We start from the raw sequence: 22,471 nt of genomic DNA, 5'->3' as shown, positions 1-22,471 counted from the left end.
GATTAAATCCATATTGCTGTTTTCAAAAAAAAATGTATTCAAAAATAAATTTCCAATCTTAACCTAATAAGAGTGAATGGAAGATATTTAAATGGATTTGAATAACTTGAAGGTCATATTCATCCCTTTAATGAAAAAGTGGCAGAAAAGTTGTTTTCTGCATAATTAACAGTCTACTAACAATTTCTGTGATTTCATCAACAGGTCATTAATTACGCACAAAAAGAGTGGCTTCTCCTGCTGTTCACTGAAGGAGAAGGTTTAGAGTGCATCCGTGTGTAGCAGCAGAATGGTTGCTAATGGGCGAGACACTAAGCCGCAACACTGATGAAGCATGTCCTGAGGGGAATGGGTATCACATGCAGTGTGAGGAATGAGAGTGTCGCCTGTTCTTTTCCCCAGACTTGGTTGCCGATCTATTCTACTGCTCACTTTCAGTTCTTGGCCTTTTCTATTTACAGGGAGTTGAAAGAGGTTCCTGGTTTCCTCAGATCCTCCCGGATTAATTGATGTAATCCTCCGTCCTCACGTTTACAGTGGGAATGCGTATCAGGAATTCGGGGTCATGCTGCACACGATTAACTTAAGATGAATTAAAATGGTTGAACCCACCCATCACCATGTGCCACGGTGGGGAAAGTGATGTGCGGAATGACCCATTTACGCATCACTTATGGATGAATAGACTGAGGCACGGGGTGGGGACAGATTTTACAGTGCTGCGTAGCATTCTTGTGTTCACATCCCTCCATGGTCCCTCCCCTCCCCATCTCTGTAACCTTCTCCAGTCCCACAACCCTCCGAGATCTCTGCACTCCTCCAATTCTGGTCTCTTGCTCATTGATTTCCTTTGCCTCGTCATTGGTGGCTGTGCCTTCAGCTGCCTGGGCCCCAAGCTCTGAATTCCCTCCCTAAACTTCTCCACCTCTCTCTTTCTTTGAGCTGCTCCTTAAAGAACATCAAAGGGTCACAAAACACATAATAAGAGCTAGAAAAAGGGAGTATGAAAAGAAACTTGCAAGGGACATCCAAATCAATACAAAGAATTTTTACAATTATATTAGAAAAAGAGGATAGTCAGAAGCAATGTTGGCCCCTTAAAAACTGATTTTGCGTCAGTATTTACAGTAGAAAAAGAGGATAGTACGCCGGAAATCCCAATGAATCTAATACAGGTTGGATCTCTCTGGTCTGGGATTCGCTGGTCCGGAAACATCTGTGGTTCAGCATTAGTTGGGCCTGAGGGAGAGGAGGGTTTATTAAAAAAAGTTTTGATTGGCTGGAGCGCTGTCATCAGTGAGTGTGTTCGGCGATTGGCCGCAGCGGCTGTCAGTCAGTGAGTGTGTTCGGCGATTGGACGCAGCGGCTGTCAGTCAGTGAGTGTGTTCGGCGATTGGCTGAGGGAGCCGCCCATAGGCTGCCAGCACGCACACACACAGGAGCCCGGGCGCTGTCGACAGGTACTGGTAAGCGTGACCTCCCACGGTTCGGAAAATTCTCTGTTCCGGCATCAGTCAGGTCTCGAGGGTGCTGGACCAGAGAGGTCCAACCTGCATTGAATCGGGAACAGGAACTCAATAAATTAACGCAAGTAAAATAACAGGGATGAAGAAAATAACTGCACGAAAGATTGACAAATCCCCAGGGCCCGATGGTTTCCAGCCCAGGGGTTTAAAGTAGGTGAGCACATTGCAGATGCCCCAACTATAATCTTCGAAAATTCTTTCGATTTAGGAACCGTTCCTTTAGATCGGAAAATTGTGTATGTCGCTCGCTATTTAAGAATGGCGAGAGAGGGAAACCAAGGAATTATAGATTAGTTAGCCTAACATCTGTTGTTGGGAAATTACCAGAGTCTATCATTAAGGATAGGGTGAATGAACACCTTGAACATGTTCAGTTGATCAGAGAGAGTCAACATGAGTTTGTGAAAGGTAGGTCATGCCTGACAAACCTGATTGAATTTTTTGAAGTGGTGACTAAAGTAGTGGACAGGGGAATGTCTATCGATGTTATTTATATGGACTTCCAGAAGGCATTTGATAAAGTCCCATACAAGAGACTGTTAACTAATGTAGATGCTAACGGAACTGGGGGAAATTTATTGACCTGGTTAGGAAATTGGCTGAGTGGTAGGAGACAGAGAGTCGGGATAATGGTTAGATACTCAAATTGGCAGGATGTGACTAGTGGTGTCCCGCAGGGATCTGTGCTGGGGCCTCAACTATTCACAGTATTTATTGATGACTTAGATGATGGCATAGAAAGTCATACATCCAATTTTGCTGATGACACAAAGATATTGTAGGCAGTGTAGAGGGAAGCATAAAATTACAAAGGGATATCGATAGATTAAGTGAATGAGCAAAACTGTATTAAATTGATTTCAACGTAAGCAAGTGTGAGGTCATCTATTTTGGACCTAAAAAGGATAGAACAGGGCACTTTCTAAATGGTGAAAAGTTAAAAATCCAAAGAGACTTGAGTGGCGGGGGGAGGTTTAGGTATATAGATCATTAAAATGTCATGGACAGATACAGAAAATAATCAAAAAGGCGAATGGAATGCTGGCCTTTATATCTACAAGACTAGAATACAAAGGGGTAGAAGTTATGCTACAGCTATACAAAGCCCTGGTTAGACCACACCTGGAGTACTATGAGCAGTTCTGGGCACCAAGCCTTAGGAAGGATATATTGGCCTTGGAGGCAGTACAGCGTAGGTTTACCAGAATGATACCCGGACTTCAAGGGTTAAGTTACGAGAAGAGATTACACAACTAGGGTTGTATTGCCTAGAATTTAGAAAGTTAAGGGGCGATCTGATCGAAGTTTTCAGGATATTAAGGAGAACAGATAGGGTAGATAGAGAGACACTATTCCCGCTGGTTGGAGAGTCTGGGACTAGGGGCCACAGTTTAAACATTAGAGCCAGACCTTTCAGGAGTGAAATTAGGAAACACTTCTACACACAAACGGTGATAGACGTTTGGAACTCTCTTCCACACACAGCAATTGATACTGGATCAATTTTTAATTTTAAATCAGAGATTGATAGGTTTTTGTTAACCTAAGGTATTAGGGGATATTGGACAAAGGTGTATCGAGTTAGGTTGCAGATCAGCCATGATCTAATTGAATGGCGGAACAGGCTTGAGGGGCTGAATGGCTTCCTCCTGTTCCTATTAAAACCTACCTCTTTGCCCAAGCTTTTGGTTACCTGTCTTAATTACTTCGTATGTAGCTTAGTGTTAAATTTTGTTTGATAACGCTGTGATGCACCTTGGGGTGTTAAAGACGCTATATAAATATAAGTTGTTCTTGAGAGCACTAATTTGACTATCGTCTGACTTCACAGACTGCCCCACTTTCCACTCATTAAACAAAAGGGACCTGCATTTCATAATCTCTGGATATTCCAAAGCAATTCACAGCCAATGAAGTACTTTTGTAGTCACTATTGTAATGTAGGAAGATGAATTATTTTTCAATAACGAACCATTGGGTGGGCACACAGAGCTCAGTGCTGAAGTCACTGCATTGCAACATCTGCCCCATGGTGCCATGGTGGCTGCAATAATAGTCCAGAACAGGAGGCATAACCTTCAAATTAGAGCCAGGCCATTCAGGGTGATGTCAGGAAGCACTTCCTCATGCATGGGAATTTGGAACTCCCTCCCCATTAAAGCTGTTGAAGCTGGGGCTGCCAGGGGGGGGGGGGGGGGGTCAATTGAAAATTTAAAAAATGTGATTAATAAATGTTTTGGTAGGCAACGGTATTAAGGGTTACGGAACCAAGGCGGGTAGATGGAGTTAAGATACAGATCAGCCATGATCAGCTATAACTAACTGGTGGAACAGACACAAGTGACTGGGCTAACCAAACTCGTAGCAATGTGGTGGAGGAGGATTTCCTGGAGTGTATTAGGGATGGTTTTCTCGACCAATATGTCAAGGAACCAACTAGAGGACTGGCCATCCTAGACTGGGTGATGTGTAATGGGAAGGGACTAATTAGCAATTTTGTTGTGCGAGGCCCCTTGGGGAAGAGTGACCATAATATGGTAGAATTCTTTATTAAGATGGAGAGTGACACAGTTAATTCGGAAACTAGGGTCCTGAACTTAAGGAAAGGTAACTTCGACGGTATGAGGCGTGAATTGGCTAGAATAGACTGGCAAAGGATACTTAAAGGGTTGACGGTGGATAAGCAATGGCAAACACTTAAAGATCACATGGATGAACTTCAGCAATTGTACATCCCTGTCTGGTGTAAAAATAAAATGGGGAAGGTGGCTCAACCGTGGCTAACAAGGAAAATTAAGGATAGTGTTAAAACCAAGGAAGAGGCATATAAATTGGCAAGAAAAAGTAACAAACCCGAGGACTGGGAGAAATTTAGAATTCAACAGAGGAGGACTAAGGGTTTAATTAAGAGGGGGAAAATAGAGTACAAGAGGAAGCTTGCAGGGAACATAAAAACTGACTGCAAAAGCCTCTATAGATATGTGAAGAGAAAAAGATTAGCGAAGACAAATGTAGGTCCCTTGTAGTCGGATTCAGGTGAATTTATAATGGGGAACAAAGAAATGGCAGACCAATAGAACAAATACTTCAGTTCTGTCTTCACGAAGGAAGACACAAATAACCTTCCAAATGTACTAGGGGACAGTGGGTATAGTGAGAAGGAGGAATTGAAAGATATCCTTATTAGGTGGGAAATTGTGTTCGGGAAATTGATGGGATTGAAGGCTGATAAATCACCGGGGCCTGATAGTCTGCATCCCAGAGTACTTAAGGAAGTGGCCTTAAGGAAGTGGCCCTAGAAATAGTGGATGCATTGGTGATCATTTCCCAACAGTCTATCGACTCTGGATCAGTTCCTATGACTGGAGGGTAGCTAATGTAACACCACTTTTTAAAAAAGGAGGGAGAGAGAAAACGGGTAATTATAGACGGTTAGCCTGACATCAGTAGTGGGGAAAATGTTGGAATCAATTATTAAGGATGAAATAGCAGTTCATTTGGAAAGCAGTGACAGGATCGGACCAAGTCAGCATGGATTTATGAAAGGGAAATCATGCTTGACAAATCTTCTGGAATTTTTTGAGGATGTAACTAGCAGAGTGGACAAGGGAGAACCAGTGGATGTGGAATATTGAGACTTTCAAAAGGCTTTTGACAAGGTCCCGCATAAGAGATTGGTGTGCAAAATCAAAGCGCATGGTATTGGGGGTAATGCACTGACGTGGATAGAGAACTGGTTGGCAGACAGGGAGCAGAGAGTCGGGATAAACGGGTCCTATTCAGAATGGCAGGCAGTGACTAGTGGAGTGCCGCAGGGCTCAGTGCTGGGAACCCAGCTCTTTACAAAATTCATTAACGATTTGGATAAAGGAATTGAATGTAATATTTCCAAGTTTGCGGATGACACTAAACTGGGTGGCGGTGTGAGCTGTGAAGGGGACGCGAAGAGGCTGCAGGGTGACTTGGACAGGTTAGGTGAGTGGACAAATGCATGGCAGATGCAGTATAATGTGGATAAATGTGAGGTTATCCATTTTGGGGGCAAAAACACGAAGGCAGAATATAATCTGAATGGCGGCAGATTAGGAAAAGGGGAGGTGCAACGAGACCTGGGTGTCATGGTTCATCAGTCATTGAAGGTTGGCATGCAGGTACAGCAGGCGGTGAAGAAGGCAAATGGTATGTTGGCCTTCATAGCTAGGGGATTTGAGTATAGGAGCAGGGAGGTCTTACTGCAGTTGTACAGGGCCTTAGTGAGGCTTCACCTGGAATATTGTGTTCAGTTTTGGTCTCCTAATCTGAAGAAGGACGTTCTTGCTATTGATGGAGTGCAATGAAGGTTCACCAGACTAGTTCCAGGGATGGCTGGACTGTCATATGAGGAGAGACTGAATCAACTGGGCCTTTATTCACTGGAGTTTAGAAGGATGAGAGGGGATCTCATAGAAGCGTACAAGATTCTGACGGGACTGGAAAGATTAGATACGGGAAGAATGTTCCCGATGTTGGGGAAGTCCAGAACCGGGGACACAGTCTTAGGATAAGGGGTAGGCCATTTAGGACTGAGATGAGGAGAAACTTCTTCACTCGGAGAGTTGTTAACTTGTGAAATTCCCTACCGCAGAGAGTTGTTGATGCCAGTTCATTGGATATATTCAAGAGGGAGTTAGATATGGCCCTTACGGCTAAAGGGATCAAGGGGTATGGAGAGAAAGCAGGAAAGGGGTACTGAGGGAATGATCAGCCATGATCTTATCGAATGGTGGTGCAGGCTCGAAAGGCCGAATGGCCTACTCCGGCACCTATTTTCTATGTTTAAGTGGCTCCTCCTGCTCCTATTTTCCGAATGCATTCACAGCATTAACTGTAATTGTCGCAACTAAAGTTTGCAACTTAGCCATTGCTGGATGGGAAGGAAGTAATAACAATGAAACAAAAGCAGTTTCCCCCTTTTTGGAATCCTAGAAAGCCTTGTGATTTTAAATGAAGACATGGTAATTTAGTCTCTGGTGGTCCAGGCACAATTACTCTCTACTCCTGCTAACCTCTCAAAGTATTCAACACTGAAACATAGACTTTTTCTTATTAAGAATCCAGTCTCTATCTCAAATAAGTAAGTTTTGGGGATCACAGAAGTAATCTGCAACATTTGACCCCATGCCCAGCACAGCCAATGTTTCAGGCTCTCTCACATCAGCCATGTTGTGTAATTCCCATTGATCTATGAGAGCACGTGGTACAATCACTTTTACAGCATGTCACTGGTTAGTACAGGCTGAAGGCAGCCATACACTTTTAATATTTTACATGGAAATATAGATGCCATTTTTAGAACTCAACACTATAAGCTGTAAACATTCAATAAAATGTTGCCTGAAAGATACTGAATAATCTCTTTCCATCATGTCCTTCAATGTAGATAAGTGTGCAGTCACACACACAGGTGCACAGAATTCGAGTATAGAGTATAAGATAGGTGGGTGTAGGTTAAAGGCGAGAAGAAAGGGAGAGAGACTTGGAGTAGTCACTGCTAGTGCACTAACAATTCAAGAACTGCGGCCCCCATGCCCTTCCCACCTCAAGCATGACGTCTTGGCTCTTGACATGGTACAGAGAAGGGCAACAAAGATGATCCCAGTCCAAGTACACTGAGCTATAGAGATAGGCTTCGTGCCTTGGGTATCAATTCACATGGAAGGGTTCCGATTCAGGTCTTCAAAATTATTCTAAATAAATAACATACACGCTGAGAGGTTATTTGAACTGTTGGGGCTGGGAAGAAGTTGGGACCACCCATTTAAATTGAGGAATCAGGGAGTGAGGTTGGATGCGAGAGGTTTATTTCTCTCCAAGCATGGTCTCCATGTGAAACAGCATTCCGGATGTGGTAGTGAGGACTGACTCCCTTCAAGATGGCGTTCAGTAGATTTCTGGAAAACTATGAGATCAGAGCAGAAGGATTTTTGGGGTTAAAAACCAAGAGGTTGGGGCATCCTGGGGCTTGCCTTACATAGGCTGGAGAGGGATTTTGACAGAGGTTTCCTCAATTGGTAACTGGACTGAGAGACCAGTAAGAAATGGAACAACTGCGTAGAGGCCCGATGGCCTTTTCTCATCCTAAGTACATACAATTATTACACTGTACGATAAAACCTGAACACAGGCAAAGTTTCACAATGAAAATCAGGGAAATAATAATCTGACATCCAAATAGAAATCATTCATTTTGCCCAGTGATACTATCGGTTCTGTGGCCATACACTTCACTATTAAAGTTCTTGTTCCTTTAAACAAAACACTTTAACTGAGCATTGATACAAGCCTTGTCGTGCACTCGGTCTATTTTGACAGTGCAGGCAAACACCTCAGACCCTCACCTCCATATGTGTGACCATAGTGTCCATCAACTCTTCACCAAACGGGGGATTTGCTTCAAAGGAGCCGCTGACTGGTGAGAAAGTCAAGAATGAGCTGTAAAGGATAAAACAAGCAGCAGCTTTCACACTGTTCAGCATCAGCTCTACAGACAGGTGTACAACACACAGAGGTCATGGTCCCTCGCAGTGTGGAACAATCACAGGACACTTACCCACAGCACAATACACACCTCATCTTCAGCAAACACAGTGATCTAACACCCACAGCACAGACCCAGGGATCTGACCCCCACCCACAGCACAGACCCAGAGATCTGACTCTCACCCACAGCACAGATCCAGAGATCTGACCCCCACCCACAGTACAGACCCAGAGATCTGACCCCCACCCACAGCACAGACCCAGAGATCTGACCCCAACCCACAGCACAAACCCAGGGATCTGACCCCCACCCACAGCACAAACCCAGGGATCTGACCCCCACCCACAGCACAGACCCAGAGATCTGACCCCCACCCACATCACCGATCCAGAGATCTGACCCCCACCCACAGCACAAACCCAGGGATCTGACCCTCTCTAACTGCATTAAACTGCCCTCCCCCCCCCTCCCCCCGCTCACTGTGCAAACTGATCCTTGACCCCTCTCTCCCTGCAAACTATCACCCCTGTCCTCACAGACTTGCAGTGGCTCCCGTCCACCAACACATCAATTTTAAAATTCTCATCCTTGTATTCAAATCCCTCCATGGCCTCGCCTCTCCCAGTAATCTCCTCCAGCCCTGCAATGCTCCACGACCTCTGCATACCTCCAACTCTGGACTCTAATGCATCCCCGACTTCCTTAGTTGCCGAAGCCCTAAGCCCTGAAATTCCCTCTCTAAATCTCTCAGACTCTCCACCCCTCTCCTTCATTTTGACGCTTCTTAAAACCTTCCTCTTTGACCAAGCAATTGATCACCTGTCCTAATGTTTCCTTCTTTAGCTCGGTGTTAATTTTGGTCTGATTACGTATCTTGGGATATTTTATACATTAAAAGGCACTATATAAATGCAAGTTGTTGTTGTAATTTAACCTACTCACTGCACAAACCCGGTGTCACAGCCCCAAACCCACTCTTGCTGTGTAAATGCAGTCCATCTCAGACTTCAAGTCCTGAAGAATGCAGCATTCGGCCTGAAGTACAGTGGAGCCCCAGCAGGTCAAAGGTAAGAGGCAAGCTGTAAGGAAGCTCTGTATGTGGACGCTGATTTTCAATCGAATAATTCGGATCAGGTGATGAATCTAACGTGACCCAAGCTGGATAAGCTAACATTCCACCTTGTTTGTTCGAGCTCCACACAAAAAACTTGTTGCTGAACGGCTATAGAAGGGGCGTAATTCACTTTGGAAATGTTTGCAGCAGGTTGAGAGTCAGTTTCATGCCGATGGAAGCAAAGCTAATCTGAACTGCTTAACAAGAGGGGGTACTGCTCTGTAATCACGCGCTGTCCACATTCTGCTTCTTTTGCATACAGGCAGCCTGTCTGGTGTAAAATAGGGCTGTCTGACAAAGGGGCTCATCTGTTACCGTAAGTGTTTTTAGCATTTCAGATAAAATGGCAGCTCACTGCCGAGAGAAGCAGGTGATACCGACCAAACAAAGAGAGAGACATCATCTTCTTTGGATAAAGCAAGCCTTGGATAAAAGTGATAGACCAGATACTCTTATCCCTAAGGCAGTATGTTAGCACCATGAGCTTTCAGCACCACATAACCACCCATGGGGAAGGTTATGGTATAGGTTGGTTTAGCTAAATTAAGAAGGAAGGCTAAAGGAAGATGACGATAATGTTCACAGCTAAAAAGGTCCCAGAGCGTCAAGGAAAGCAGCACTGCCCGAGGCGATTATTGGCCTGCTACTCAAGCGAGAGGTTCACTGGGGTTCTGATGACTGGCCATCGACCTGAAATGCTAACTCTACCATCCTCTCTCCACAGGTCCTGCCTGATCCGATGAGTGTTTCCAGAAATTTCGAGCTTTATTTCAGATTTCCAGCTTCTGCAGTATTTTGCTTTTCGTTCAATGATTTTTATACTCACATCAACAGGAAGCAGCCATCGTTCTCGAGGCTTAGTAGTAATGCACTGAATATAAGACTTTGAACTTAAACTCACTAAAACTGGACTGTAACCTTGGACATAGGGTAAGTTACATTCAAGAGACACCCAACTAATGCTACATCATTGTGAAATAGGCTCACTGTGATTTAGATTCCGTCAATTATTAAGAATCAGATGACCTTTACCTTTAACTTAATTCACTAGGTTCACTAGATTGACTCCTGGGATGAGAGGGCTGTCCTATGATGAGAGGTTGTATAAAATTGGCCTATACTTTCTGGAGTACAGAAGATTGAGAGGTGATCTCATTGAAACATACAAGATTCTGAAGGGTATGGACAGGGTAGATGCTGAGAGGATGTTTCCCCGGGCTGGAGAGTCTAGAACCAGGGAGCATAGTCTCAGGATAAGGGGTAGGCCATTTAAGATTGAGATGAGGAGGAATTTCTTCACTCAGAGGGTTGTGAATCTTTGGAATTCTCTACCCCAGAGGGCTGTGGATGCTGAGTCTCTGAGTATATTCAAGGCTGAGATAGATAGATTTTTGGACTCTAGGAGTATCAAGGGATATGGAGATCAGGCGGGAAAGTGGAGTTGAGGTCAATGATGAATCACTGAATGGCAGAGCAGGCTCGAGGGGCTGTAGGGCCTATTCCTGCTCCTATTTCTTATGTTCTTAAATTCGAATCACCAAGAATTAGTAAGTGCCACATTCACCTGCTTCATTTGCTCATCTCCCTCCAGTTATCAAACTTTTAAAATTCTTAGTATTCTAGCCTGTTCTGCTTTCCAAAATTCAGAAGCTCAGAGAATGTTTTTAGTCATCCAATGAAATGTGACTGCAGCCCACATTATTACAGAAGGGGATTCATCTCCTTTCACTCCATCCCCTTGCTTTGTAGCTTCATCACCCACAAAGAAGTTTGCTTTAAGCAACATCACAAGCCTTAATTAACCATGATGAGTCAGTGAACTAGCTGCTCGTACTCTGGCTGCAGAAGGATTGGAAGTATGACATGCTCCATTATTACGGCTGGCCACAATCAAAGCCACTGGAACAAGCCAACAGCTGAAGTAACTCAGGCCCTGAACAACTAACTCAGAAATAAAACAATCGGCTCCCTGATAACTCAGCCAGCTAATCCCATAAGTAGCCGGGCCAGGCCAGGAAAGTCACAGATTTACTGTGCCCTCCATGGTGAAATACCCCACTGACACTCAGTGCCAATGCTGGCACACGGCTGATGATCAGAGGGGTGCCCCACGTGCCTGCTCTTTGAAAGAGCAATCCAATTAGTCCCACTCCCCTGCTCTTTCCCCACAGCCCTGTCATTTTTTTCCCTTCCAGTATTTATCCAATTCCCTTTTGAAAGTTACTATTGAATCTGCTTCCTGAAACCTCAGACAGTGCATTCCAGATCACAACAACTCGCAACATTAAAAACATTCTGCTTATCTCCCCTCCGGTTCTTTTATCAATTATCTTAAATCTATATCCTCTGGTTATCGACCAAAGGCACTGCAAACATTTTCTCCTTATTTACTCTGTTAAAACTCCTCATGATTTTGAATACCTAATAAATTGCCTCATAACCTTCTCTGCTCTAAGGAGAACAATCCCAGCTTCTCCCGTCTCTCCACATAACTGAAGTCCCTCATAGAAACATAGAAAATAGGTGCAGGAGTAGGCCATTCGGCCCTTCGAGCCTGCACCACCATTCAATATGATCATGGCTGATCATGCAACTTCAGTATCCCACTCCTGCCTTCTCTCCATACCCCCGATCCCTTTAGCCGTAAGGGCCACATCTAACTCTCTTTTGAATATATCTAAGGAACTGGACTCAACAACTTTCTGTGGTAGAGAGTTCCACAGGTTCAAATTCTCTGGGTGAAAAAGTTTCTCCTCATCTCAGTCCTAGATGGCTTACCCTTTATCCTTAGACTGTGACCCCTGGTTCTGGACTTCCCCAACATCGGGAACATTCTTCCTGCATCTAACCTGTCCAATCCCGTCAGAATTTTATTTGTTTCTATGAGATCCCCTCTCATTCTTCTAAATTCCAGTGAATATAACCCTAGTCGATTCAGTCTTTCTTCATATGTCAGTCCTGCCATCCTGGGAATCAGTCTGGTGAACCTTCACTGCACTCCCTCAATAGCAAGAATGTCCTTCCTCAGATTAGGAGACCAAAACTGAACACAATATTCCAGGTGAGATCTCACCAAGGCCCTGTCCAACTGCAGTAAGACCTCCCTGCTCCTATACTCAAATCCTCTCGCTATGAAGGCCAACATGCCATTTGCTTTCTTCACTGCCTGTTGTACTTGCATACCTACCTTCAATGACTGATGTACCATGACACCCAGGTCTCGTTGCACCTCCCCTTTTACTAATCTGTCACCATTCAGATAATAATCTGCCTTCCTGTTTTTGCCACCAAAGTGGATAACATCACATTTATCCACATTATACTGCATCTGCCATGCATTTGCCCACTCACCTAACCTGTCCAAGTCACCCTGCAGCCTGTTAGCATCCTCATCCACAGCTCTCACTGCCACCGAGCTTAGTGTCATCTGCAAACTTGGAGATATTACATTCAATTCCTTCGTCTAAATCATTAATATATATTGTAAATAGCTGGGGTCCCAGCACTGAACCTTGCGGTACCCCATTAGTCATCGCCTGCCATTCTGAAAAGGACCCGTTTATTCCCACTCTTTGTTTCCTGTCTGCCAACCAGTTCTCTAACCATGTCAATATATTACTCCCAATCCCATGTGTCTTCATTTTGCATACTAATCTCTTGTGTGCGATCATCCCTGGTATAATTCTGGTAAATCTTCTCTGCACCCTCTCCAAGGCCTTGACATCCTTCCCAAAGTGTGGTGCCCAGAATTAGACACAATACTCTAAAATTGATGCTTAACCAGTGATTTATAAATGTTTAGGATAACTTCCTTGCTTTTCTATGCCTCTATTTATAAAGCCCAGGATCCCGTAAGCCTTCAAAGATTTCTGTACGTACATCCCCAGGTCGTAGAGGAATTTTCCAGAGCTTTCCCCTTATTGGCCCTGGGTTTTTGCATGGCTGCGAGAAGGTAGGAAGTGTCTCGATTTAATGCTCAAGTGTGGGGCAGGTTTGATGGGCCAGCTGGTCATTTCCAGCCAGACAATTTTGCATGTATGTCTCTCTGTCCCTGCACCCCAATTAAAATTCTACCATTCATATCAGTACCCCATTATTGACATTACTACCCAGGTACTGATGTGGGTACATGCAGATATGAGCACATCGGGTATTGATATAGGGGCATTGGTAATGCATCGGTTTCAATAAATATACAAGTTGTAGATGGAAAACAGGGAGGTAAATGTCAGGGGAGAGCGCCCAACCCAATGGCTTATTGATACAGACAGTACTGAGGTATACAGATCAGGCAGATTCCAGTTCCAATCTGTGCTCTGTGCAGAGTTAGCTGACATTAACCGGGATGTGCTGAAGGTGGCACAATTACTTCCAGTGTACTGAAGCAAGGGAGGGAAAACCAGCCAGGGTCACCAATCCTGCGGGGACATATATGGGGTAAAGACTGTGCTGCACTAGAATGGCTGTCATGGTCAGATAACCCGCCGACACTCGGGAAGAATGAGCCCTTGGCTGAGGTTTAGGGAGAGGCAGTACCTGTGGAGCTGTATCCCAGCACGAGCCAGCTGCTTGAAGCAACAAAGAGTGACAACCGAGAATTTTCTTAAATGAAAATCCCCTCTTGGCTGAAGAAGGAGCAGGTCAGCAAAGCTGGCAAGCAGATGGCCTTCCACAGACAGTACTGAGGTATACAGACCAGGCAGGTCTGGTGGGAGTGGACAAAAGTGTTGGCGATTTTCAGCCCCACTGTTCTCATCATATAAAAGAGTTTACAACGTTATACACATGGATTTTCAGTAAAGATGTTGATGAAATTTATTTCTGTACAAGTCAGCAGGAGAGAAATAAGATGGTGTGAAGAAGAATCAAAGTTGAAAGAGGCTAGACTGACAGGTCCTTTGATGAGGCGAGCTAACTCCCATAAGGAGAGTGGTAAAATAAAACAAACCCACACACATTTCTTTACAGTTAACTCAAACATCATTTGCAGAGGCCTGAAAACAGGCTTCATCCATCGGGCAAGGATCCACAGTGAGGTAAAACTGTACTTTAGACGTGCTATTTATGCAAGTGAAAGTGGCCAGGAATCAAATAGTCGACAAAGCCACTGATCTGTTACGAGGTCAACTGCAGGACATTTACACTTATTTCACAACTGGAAGAAATTACAGATGAACTGATCATCTCAAATATCGTTCTGTGGGGTTGAAGATTTCTACCTAGAACGTAGAACGTTAACTTTATTCCAATCTCCACAGATGCTCGCTGGCTTTCACTGTCTCTTTTTGTACTACAATTAGCTTGCCAAATTTCTTGATACAGGGTAGAGGGAACGCTCGTGGACCTAACCAAGAGTGCCTGATAAGGTGCTTCAGAGAGCTTTACTTTACATCTAACCTGCGCTACACTTCCCCAGGATGCTTGCTGCTGGAATGGAAGTGCTCAAAGTGAAGTGCTTGTTTCTCCACCTCTGATGTCCTTCATCTTGGTAAATGATCATCAACAAATGCAACATTTTAAAGAAACAATAAGACAGGTGAAAAATTCTAAGAAAGTGCGAGTCAGGGAGAATGCAAAACATTATGCAATGCCTGGATTATACATAGTGCTGAGAGTGAGAGAGAGGACGTAAGACACAGAGAGAGAGAGAGGGATGAGGAAGAGGAATGAGAGCGAGGCACAGAAAGGAATGAGCGAGAGAGGGATGAGAGAGAGAGGGATGAGAGAGAGAGAAAGGGGTGAGAGAGCGAGAGGGATGAGAGAGAGAGGGATGAGAGAGAGAGGGATGAGAGAGAGAGAAAGGGACGAGAGAGAGAGAGAGAGAGAGAGAGAGAGAGATGAGAGAGAGATGGATGAGAGAGAGCGAGAGAATAAGAGAGACAAAAAGAGGGACCGAGAGAAATAGGAATGAGAGAGACGTGTGAATGAGAGAGATACCTGCGAGTGTGAGAGAGAGACATGGGGGTGAGAGAGAAGGACACAGGAGTGTCACATTAAAAACACACGAGTGAGAGAAACACAAACGACAGGAAGGCAAAAGGCACAAGAGAGGGGGAAAATGAGAGATACAGTGACATTCAGATAAGAGACATTCAAATTTACACCCACCCTCTTGTTCCACTGAAACCAATGGAGAGTAAAATGAGAGTCCGATCTGAACTTGTCCCGTTCCTGCCAGATGGATTAGGTTTAAACTTTCCCCCATAGTGAGATGCACAAGTAAAAAATGAAATGTATAAGATTAAGAAGCACGTAAAAGGGAGATATGAAAGTGAGAGACACAGGAGTACAAGGGAGAGATGTGAGACATAAACTGATGTGAAAGACACAAAAGAGAGAAAACACACACAAAACCAACTTTCCTGAAATAATGACTAATAAAGTGCAAATCATCACTGTGAAGGTAAGAAACTTTAAAAGTTATATAATTACAAAAAAAAGACACACAGAAAATAACCAAAGCACCCCTCCTGTTTTTGATGGGAGGTTTATTTAAATAGAATGACCACAACATACTGTGAGAGGTCTACAATCATTTCAATACAATCACTGCAAATAAGTTTTGGCATTGGACTCACCCCCTGGAACCAAAGTAGCCATCTGTGTCAGGGAACGCAGAGCAGTACTGTCTGAAATAACAGTTCAGTGGTGAGGCAAAGCACTCAAACGTCACGCCAAATTGCTTGTTCAGGGATTCAAACACAGCTACTGGTAGAGCCCCCTGCAAGCCAGTGCCTTCGTGTGCCCCAATACCAAACATGGACTGAAACAAAACAGACACTGCACTGTAAAATCCTGGCATTACACTATCAATCATTAGCATAGCCTGCAGCATATACTGAGGAGCTGCAGTCAATCACAGCGTTGAAACTTACTGCTGTATAGTTACAGAAAACACCACAGCAAAGCTATCAACGTTCTCATAAGAACATAAGAATTAGGAACAGGAGTGGGCCATCTAGCCCCTCGAGCCTGCTCCGCCATTCAACAAGATCATGGCTGATCTGGCTGTGGACTCAGCTCCACTTACCCGCCCGCTCCCCGTAACCCTTAATTCCCTTATTGTTTAAAAATCTATCTATCTGTGACTTGAATACATTCAATGAGCTAGCCTCAACTGCTTCCTTGGGCAGAGAATTCCACAGATTCACAACCCTCTGGGAGAAGAAATTCCTTCTCAACTCGGTTTTAAATTGTCTCCCCCATATTTTGAGGTTGTGCCCCCTAGTTCTAGTCTCCCCGACAGTGGAAACAACCTCTCTGCCTGTATCTTGTCTATCCCTTTCATGATTTTACATGTTTCTATAAGATCACCCCTCATCCTTCTGAACTCCAACGAGTAAAGACCCACTCTACTCAATCTATCATCATAAGGTAACCCCCTCATCTCCGGAACCAGCCGAGTGAATCGTTTCAGTACCCCCTCCAAAGCTAGTATATCCTTCCTTAAGTAAGGTGACCAAAACTGCACGCAGTACTCCAGGTGCGGCCTCACCAATATCCTATACAGTTGCAGCAGGACCTCCCTGCTTTTGTACTCCATCCCTCTCGCAATGAAGGCCAACATTCCATTCGCCTTCCTGATTACCTGCTGCACATGCAAACTAACTTTTTGGGATTCATGCACAAGGACCCCCAGGTCCCTCTGCACCGCAGCATGTTGTAATTTCTCCCCATTCAAATAATATTCCCTTTTACTGTTTTTTTTCCCCAAGGTGGATGACCTCACACTTTCCGACATTGTATTCCATCTGCCAAACCTTAGTCCATTCGCTTAACCTATCTAAATCTCTTTGCAGCCTCTCTGTGTCCTCTACACAACCCGCTTTCCCACTAATCTTTGTGTCATCTGCAAATTTTGTTACACTACACTCTGTCCCCTCTTCCAGGTCATCTATGTATATTGTAAACAGTTGTGGTCCCAGCACCGATCCCTGTGGCCCACCACTAACCATTGATTTCCAAACCGAAAAGGACCCATTTATCCCGACTCTCTGCTTTCTGTTAGCCAGCCAATTCTCTATCCATGCTAATACATTTCCTCTGACTCCGCGTACCTCTATATTCTTCAGTAACCTTTTGAATGGCACCTTATCGAATGCCTTTTGGAAATCTAAATACACCACATCCATCGGTACACCTCTATCCACCATGCTCGTTATATCCTCAAAGAATTCCAGTAAACTAGTTAAACATGATTTCCCCTTCATGAATCCATGCTGCGTCTGCTTGATTGTACTATTCCTATATAGATGTCCCGCTATTTCTTCCTTAATGATAGTTTCAAGCATTTTCCCCACTACAGATGTTAAACTAACCGGCCTATAGTTACCTGCCTTTTGTCTGCCCCCTTTTTTAAACAGAGGCGTTACATTAGCTGCTTTCCAATCCGCTGGTACTTCCCCAGAGTCCAGAAAATTTTGGTAGATTATAACGAATGCATCTGCTATAACTTCCGCCATCTCTTTTAATACCCTGGGATGCATTTCATCAGGACCAGGGGACTTGTCTACCTTGATTCCCATTAGCCTGTCCAGCACTACCCCCCTAGTGATAGTGATTGTCTCAAGGTCCTTCCTTCCCACATTCCTGTGACCAGCAATTTTTGGCATGGTTTTTGTGTCTTCCACTGTGAAGACCGAAGCAAAATAATTGTTTAAGGTCTCAGTCATAGAATAGTAGAATAGCAGATGCTCCTGCAATGTTACTTTAACAATAGTCAGCAATAGAGACATCCAAATATCAGTGCTAAGGAATGGAGTGATTGCTAAAGTGGCAATTATTTCTCAAAACTATTTCTTTGTTTTCCAGGTCTTCTTTTTCCAACATATACATTACACACTCAGATTCCTCATGTCAGCTTGAAGTATAATATAGCAAGCGCAGGTTAACATTTACAAGCAGCACAAAGTTCAGAAAAGTTAGGGGCGAATGTTTTTCTGTGGCTTGTCATGTCAAACAATGGGGCAGGACTCCCTCAACAGTCTTGTGCCACAACATCATGCAGGAACGGCTGGGGGGTGTAAGCTAAGGTCTGTGGCTCTCTCGCCCAGTATACTACACTACATGCTGGGCTGACAGACCCATTGTAACACTGAGGCCAGACATTTCAAGGTTCGGGCCATTTACATATTATGGTCAGACACTTCTGATGTCTGCCTCAGGTGGGTTTGTTGTTGTGGGCCAGCTGTAAACAAACATTTTGGATCCCCTTGATTACATTCCCGCACAAAAAGGAAGACTTACATTTCTATAGCGCCTTTCACGACCACTGGACGTCCCAAAGCACTTTACAGCCAATGAAGTAGTTTTTGAAGTGTAGTCACTGTTGTAATGTAGAAAATGCGGCAGCCAATTTGCACACAACATGCTCCCACAAACAGCAATGTGATAATGACCAGATAATCTGTTTGAGTGATGTTGATTAAGGGATAAATATTGGCCAGGACACAGGGATAACTCCACTGCACTTTTACAAAATATTGCCATGGGATCTTTTACATCCATCTGAGAGCAGACGGGACCTCGGTTTAACGTCTCATCCGAAAGACGGCACCTCCAAAAGTGCGGCGCGCCCTCAGCACTGCACTGGAGTGTCAGCCTAGATTTTTGTACTCAAGTCCCTGGAGTGGGACTTGAACCCACAACCTTCTGACTCTGAGGTGAGTGTGCTGCCCACTGAGCCACTGGCTGACACGGTAAAAGTTAAAGAGATAGCAGAGGCACTATTGCATACATATATATATATATTGTAGGGGAGGACGAAAACCCCCTCATTTTACCCAGAAGGAAAAGGGCTGTGGGATCAGTCTGTGCTGTGAATTGAAACCGATGGAAGGAAAACTTTGGGACACAAATGAATGGAGACCCCCCCCCCAGTGTTTGGACTCATAGGAAAGGGAATTTAATTTGGAACTATCTACCAGAAAGTTTGAAATCCTAAAGTGCACATGGAAGAAACTACAAACTTTAATCGAATTTGGGATTTTAAAAGGTCTGCAAGAAAAGGGGTGGAGTCAATATCAAAAGGGCCAGTTTGGACATTGGAACTAATCAAATTGTCTGGGAACTGTATACCCTCGAAACTCGCCCCTTGAAAACATTAGCATTTAAACAATGCCACACACATATTCCAACACCTTTTTCGTCAGGCATAGAAATATCTGGCTCAGGCCAGACAAGCACAATGGCTACAGGAGGCCAATGCAATCAACACCCACTCAAACCTTGAGTAGGTTAAGATCAGTGGAAAAAAAAACTAAAACTCTAAAACTGCTGCATTTTTCAAAATCAAAAAGTCCACCAATGAGAAGAATCGACTTCAGCAGGAGAGGCGGACTGGATAATCTGGCTATAAAAAAAGGGGTTTCTGACGTAGTGAAAAAGAAGTGATGATTTTCCCTGCCCTCGTCATCCAACAACCACAACCAGCAAGCCTCTCGACACTGAAGGAAAACCAGTGTCCGAAGACACCGAAGATAGAAGAAACAAACCACCAGACTGCGGAAGGCACAGTAGTGAGTATAACCTCTGGTCCCCAGAACTCCCAACTCAGTTAGGCCAGGAAAGGTGGAAGGTTGGGCATTGTACTGCTAAACTGGTGTAAAGATTTTCGTTGGGTCCGTTTTAGTGGGATTTAGGGGGATTGTTTTGTTGATGTATTGCTGTTTGTTGAGATACACCTTGTCAAATAAATTGGAAGCCTAAAGTTCCTCTTGGAATCACCTTGTCTCAGTTCTATTGTATTACATCTCCTGATCCTGAGTCTTATGTCAGAACTGTGTAAGGGAAGCTAGGAGCGCCTCGAAAAAGCTCAACTGTGTGTCACAGGCAAGGGAAGAAGGGGTTAGGAGTGTTTGACACTCACAGGTGCCTCACAGGCTAGGCATAAGCTGTGGGGACGCACGAGTCTCAAAACTCCCTTCATAAGCTGTGGACACAGTCTCTCCAGGGGTGCTCTTGCAGCACTCAGGGTACCTCACAGGCCAGGCATAAGCTGTGAGGGCAGAAGCCTAGAGAGAGACACCCAAGGCATAACAACAACCCTGTGAAAACCCCTTACAGAACATATATGTATATGAAAAAATCGTCAGAAAAGGGAATAGTGCCAGAGGACTGGCGGACGGTTATTGTGATTCCCATATGTAAAAAGGGAGATAGAACAAGCCCAGTAAACTATAGACCAAATAGCTTAATATCTGTGGTAGGAAAGATAATGCTATTGCTGTAAGAATTTTGCCCCGAGATGTCTGCTGATCGCCCCCTCCCCACTGTGCTGCATACAGATTCTTATTCAACGGCATATCCGTCACTCTTTATTCCAACTTGGCAACAGTGAGACTCCAAGTAATAATATCATTGAGATATAACACATCTATCTTTCTATTTGAGGCCCCACACTATGCAATGAGAAAGGTGCCCTGCTATCCTTTGCTGGCTACACTGGTACAGGATTGAAGGCCCAGCTTAGGTTAACGCTGTGGACAGTGGGAAAGGGTTAGAAGCCACCGTTAACAAAGACTTCTTTTGGTTCAGGATATCCCACTGAAGCCATCCTTAAGGAAGCCCGAGGAGAGTGATGGGGCTCTGACTTATATTTTGTTTGTTTGGGAACAGCAACAATTTGAGTGTTGGTGTCGGTGTACAAATCCACATGGGAACTCTCTCCCCATCTTTCATGCTCTCTCTGATCCAGATGGTTGTGCCAAGCTGTCTCCTGAGGTTTCTCTATGCCAAAAATTGTGTGCCAACAGCATAGTAGCTAGGATCACCTTCCAATAAATAAGTGCCACACTTATTGCTAGGCTTCACACTTTGTAAAGACAAGTATTGTAAGAGGCAGCTGCAGCAACAAGTTTTAAAACAGTGACTACTATTCTTTGTCAGGTCCTAAATATGAAAAAGTAACGTTCGCCACAACAGACAGAGGAGCTGACAGTGATAAACACACTCGGCGAGAGTACAATAAAACTCTCACAATCTGACAACATCCTAATATCACCTTCAACTCACATTTCCTCGTTAAATTGTACTGGAAGTTTTAACAGTTCATTCTGATGAATTAATCACGCCACTGCCACACTCTCTCTCTCTCTCTCTTCTCGCGTTCTTTCTCTGCCCTCCCTCTCATTTTCCTCCCCAGTTGCGTGAAGTGCACCCAGGGCACAGTGGTAGCTTAAACCACTCAGGCATTAAATGTTTCTCACTGAACTGAAATGGGTTTGCAGCTTACCTGGTATCTCCTGAGTAAGCACCAGACTCGTGCCAAGAACTTTTCAAACCTTACGTCATCAATACAACTGTATCTATAGAGCTGTTCCTAAAAAAAAGAGGACAAAACACTTTTAATAATCAAATCACTTTTCTGTTGACTGACATCCAAGGGCAAAACCAGCAAGGTTGCACAAGGGAACGACTGGAATTGGAAGCCTTCCGCGATGTTCAGCACTGCAGCCTCACTAGATTAGATGGGAGCGTGAGTTGGAGATAGGAATAGAAGAGTAGTTGAGGAGAATGATGAGTAGATGAAGGGAAACTTCTTCACTCAGAGGGTAGTGAATCTTTGGAATTCGCTACCCCAGAGGGCTGTGGACACTCAGTCTTTGAGTACATTTAAGAGAGCGATAGATTTTTGGATATTAAGTGGAGTTGAGATAGAAGATCAGCCATGATCTTGTTGAATGGCGGAGCAGGCTCAAGGGGCCGAATGACCTGCTCCTATTTCTTATATTCTTAACAAAGTGGCGAGTGCAGTTCTGTTGAATTTGTCCGAAAATGTCTAATCATTTGTTCTCCCAACAGGTTTGTCAGTGAATGCGGTTCTGTGCTGTAGATTCATGTACAACTGGAATTAGGTGATGGTTGCTTGCACATATCACTTGGAACTAGTTCACCTTGTTAGACAGGTCCAGATTTAAACCCAAGCCTCCTAAGGAAATGAAAAGTGTGCGAACCAGGAGTAAAAGTGTCTAACTCAATGAACCAACTAGTTCACAATCAAAAAGATGAGCCTTTTACTCCATGTGTCTGGGCTAGATTTGCTTGCAGGTCTCAGAGACTTGTAAGGAAACTGTCTTACCTAGCCAGTCCTAGAAGAGCAAGATGGCCATCCCATGTCTGGGCTACATTCTAACTCAGGCCGTAAGGCAGGCTTTACAATGAGATAATTTGCCACAAAATACAAATAATATTTTATCAACATTTTACATATTTGATGGGGATCACAAGAGAGGGAAATAAAAATAAAACTTACAAAGAAAGATTACTGATATCCAGCTGTAAACAAACACTTTGGGCAAAAAGTACTACATC

General features: G+C 44.1%; 1 protein-coding gene across 5 annotated transcripts in view; it reads right to left on the bottom strand.

Moving 5' to 3' along the window:
- The window catches only part of pcif1 (phosphorylated CTD interacting factor 1), a 408,646-nt gene that overhangs the window by 20,046 nt on the left and 366,129 nt on the right, over positions 1 to 22,471 (bottom strand). For 4 of the 5 annotated variants that reach the window (XR_011596083.1, XM_070895912.1, XM_070895913.1 and 1 more), the window contains 3 exons: positions 21,393 to 21,479; positions 15,739 to 15,923; positions 7,904 to 7,997 (listed from right to left, as the gene is read on the bottom strand). Coding sequence is in view for 4 of the 5 variants with exons in the window: in XM_070895912.1 (XP_070752013.1) it covers positions 7,904 to 7,997; positions 15,739 to 15,923; positions 21,393 to 21,479 (366 nt within the window). In the remaining variant the exon portion in view is untranslated. The remainder of the gene's footprint in view (positions 1 to 7,903; positions 7,998 to 15,738; positions 15,924 to 21,392; positions 21,480 to 22,471) is intronic. The other variant, XM_070895915.1, reaches the window with a different exon arrangement.

The sequence above is a fragment of the Pristiophorus japonicus genome, chromosome 12 (genome assembly GCF_044704955.1).
Source record: "Pristiophorus japonicus isolate sPriJap1 chromosome 12, sPriJap1.hap1, whole genome shotgun sequence".
Classification (NCBI taxonomy): Eukaryota; Metazoa; Chordata; class Chondrichthyes; family Pristiophoridae; genus Pristiophorus; species Pristiophorus japonicus.
This window is presented reverse-complemented; position numbering and strand designations above follow the sequence as displayed.